General features: G+C 49.6%; 1 protein-coding gene across 1 annotated transcript; it reads left to right on the plus strand.

Moving 5' to 3' along the window:
- Positions 1–314: 314 nt before the first annotated feature.
- LOC124664739 lies at positions 315–2,345 on the plus strand. The gene is made up of 2 exons (XM_047202186.1): positions 315–1,192; positions 1,330–2,345. Exons 1-2 carry the CDS (start codon positions 315–317, stop codon positions 2,177–2,179), a joined length of 1,728 nt encoding a protein of 575 aa, XP_047058142.1. The 3' UTR covers positions 2,180–2,345.
- The last annotated feature ends 233 nt before the right edge of the window (positions 2,346–2,578 follow it).

Below are 2,578 nucleotides of genomic sequence, written 5' to 3' on the forward strand. Positions count from 1 at the left end.
TAGCTGACGTTAACTATCTCACAGTGATATCGTGCATGCAAAATGAAGCTGTCATCGTTGCCAGTAATGTCGATACAATGTTACTAGGAGTATTTACTCCCATTTAACTAGGAAAGAGTAATTACAGGATTGATTCCCATTTAATTCCTGATCCCAATTACTAGTATGGCAATTGCCTGATATGCACTGATATTATGCCTTCTTTTATTTCCGTTGGCACTAAAAGAGCAGGAATCGCCTCCCCCAAATCCATTCGAAACCTTGCAAGAGTCAGTGCCCCCCAGATCGTAGTATTCAGATCGGCGAGGCAGCCGATGGACGGCGAGGAGGGTCCACCGCTCAAGCCTCCCGTTGTGGTAGCGCCTGCCGGCGACGGCGAGCAACAGCAAGATCGGGAGGACGGTTCGCAGCCGCCACCCATGCTGCCCGACGACGTGCTCGCCAACATCTTCGGCAGACTCGAGCCGCGCTGGGTCGCCGGGTCCCGCTGCGTATGCAGGCCCTGGTGCGCCGCCATCGACGCCCGCCGCCTCCTGCGCGCGGATCTGCTCCCGCTCTCGCTCCGCGGCATCTTCGTCCACTTCAACATGCACAAGTACCCGGCCTTCTTCTCCCGCCCCACCTCGCCCGGCGCCGCCGCGTTCAGCGGCAAGCTCAGCTTCCTGCCCTTCGCCAACCCCGCCGGCTGCGTCTGGCTCCCGGACGAAGGCTACGACAGCCGGGAAAAGTATTCCATCAAGGATCACTGCAATGGGCTCCTGTTGATCGACAAGTACGTGGTGAACCCTGCCACTCGGCGCTGGGATGCTCTGCCCGCAGCGCCGCCCGGGCGCGTCCAGTTCACCATCCGCAGCGAGAACGGCCTCGATCCCACTCCACTCTACGAGATCATCCATACCTATCTGGTCTTCGATCCCACGGTGTCACCTCACTACCAAGTGCTCCGTGTCTGCGCTTTGAGCAGGATGGGCTCCAGGGATGATCTAAAGAGTAAGGATTCAGCTGAGTGCCCATCCTCTTCGTGGACCTTCAACGTCCTCTCGTCAAGGACGGGTTGCTGGGAGGAGACGCGTTTCGTTAGAGAAGGCGACGCTGCAGGGACCTTCGCCGAGGTGCGAGCTCAGCCGCAGTCCGGTGCTGTATACTGGCGAGGAGCGCTTTACGTGCACTGCGAATCTCATTTCCTTCTCAGGTGTGTGCTTAACTACTTCATTTCATTTATTTTGATTTGATATCTTATTATTCTTACCATGCCAAAAAACATCACCTAGTAGTAGTTATGTAAAAGTAACCAGCACCTTCTTTCTGGTTGATGATTTAAATCTGTAGGATATCATTGTCTAGCAATACGTATCGCGTAATCAAACCACCACCGGGTTACGGAGCACACACCCATCCAGTTCCTTGCCTACAAAGATCGGAAAAGGGGGTATACTTCGTGTCGCTTGACCGAAACTGGCTTCAGGTTTGGATCCTTGAGGAGGAATCATGCGGTCAAGCAGAGTGGGTGTTGAAGCATGACACAGACCTTGAGCCCGTGCTAGCATGCCTCCGTCCTCGACGAGTTTGTGGACCCTGGATGTTAAAGGGGATCAACCACAACTCGTTCTGCACTCATTTTCCTGAAGACGGCAACGAGGAAGAAACAGCTGAAGAGAAGTTTGCGTGGAGCTCTGACAATGGTAGTGTTCTTGAACATGAAGACATGGTTCAAGAGTGTAGCTCCGAAGAGTGTTACTCCAACATCGACAGTGATGGTGTTCCTGGCTATGAAGACACCGTTCAAGATTGTAGCTCCGAACAGTGTTACTCCAATGATGACAATGTCGATGCTCTTAACAGTGAAGACCTGATTGAAGAGTACAGCTCAGAGGACATAGAAAAGGCAAATTTTGAAGAGAAATTTGAATTTGAAGAGTGTTATTGGATTGAAGATATATATGAGATTGACATGCTTGGGCTTCACCCGTACAAAGAGGTCCTCTTCCTCTGTGAATCAGCCAAGACTGGGCTGGCCTATCATCTGAATAGCTCGAAGATCGAACGCTTAGGTGATATATACCCAGCAGATTATGCCAATTACGGTGGTTACGGGTACGACAGGGATGAAATGGACAGGGTCAAATATGCTTTTCTGTACACACCATGTTGGATTGATGAGTTCCCTGGTAATAATTAGTTTATAAGTCCATCACCAACATTAACATTTGTTGGTCGCAAACCATTGGTGGCGCCGCAAAAAGAAATTGGTGGACTGTGATGTTCAAGTCATATTTGATATCTGTAATAAGTAGTGCTTCTCCTACTATAGATTTTTTTTCGAACCATACTATACAAATATTATTACTATTGTGTCTGCTATGTTTATTTCTATTCGAGTGTTTATCCTTCAGTGGCTACTACTTACTAGCTAATCATTTTATCTGCTACTTCCTTCATTTGGATCATGTGAACTCTAGGTCTATGCATTTCTCTGATTCAGCCAAGCTACCAGCTAGCTTCAGGCATCTCACTCCTTCAGGGATGAATTGGTTTCGCATAGACTGGGTTGCAAACATTCCCAACCTTGCTTGAATAG

This window comes from Lolium rigidum, chromosome 6 (assembly GCF_022539505.1).
Source record: "Lolium rigidum isolate FL_2022 chromosome 6, APGP_CSIRO_Lrig_0.1, whole genome shotgun sequence".
In the NCBI taxonomy this organism is placed as follows: domain Eukaryota; kingdom Viridiplantae; phylum Streptophyta; class Magnoliopsida; order Poales; family Poaceae; genus Lolium; species Lolium rigidum.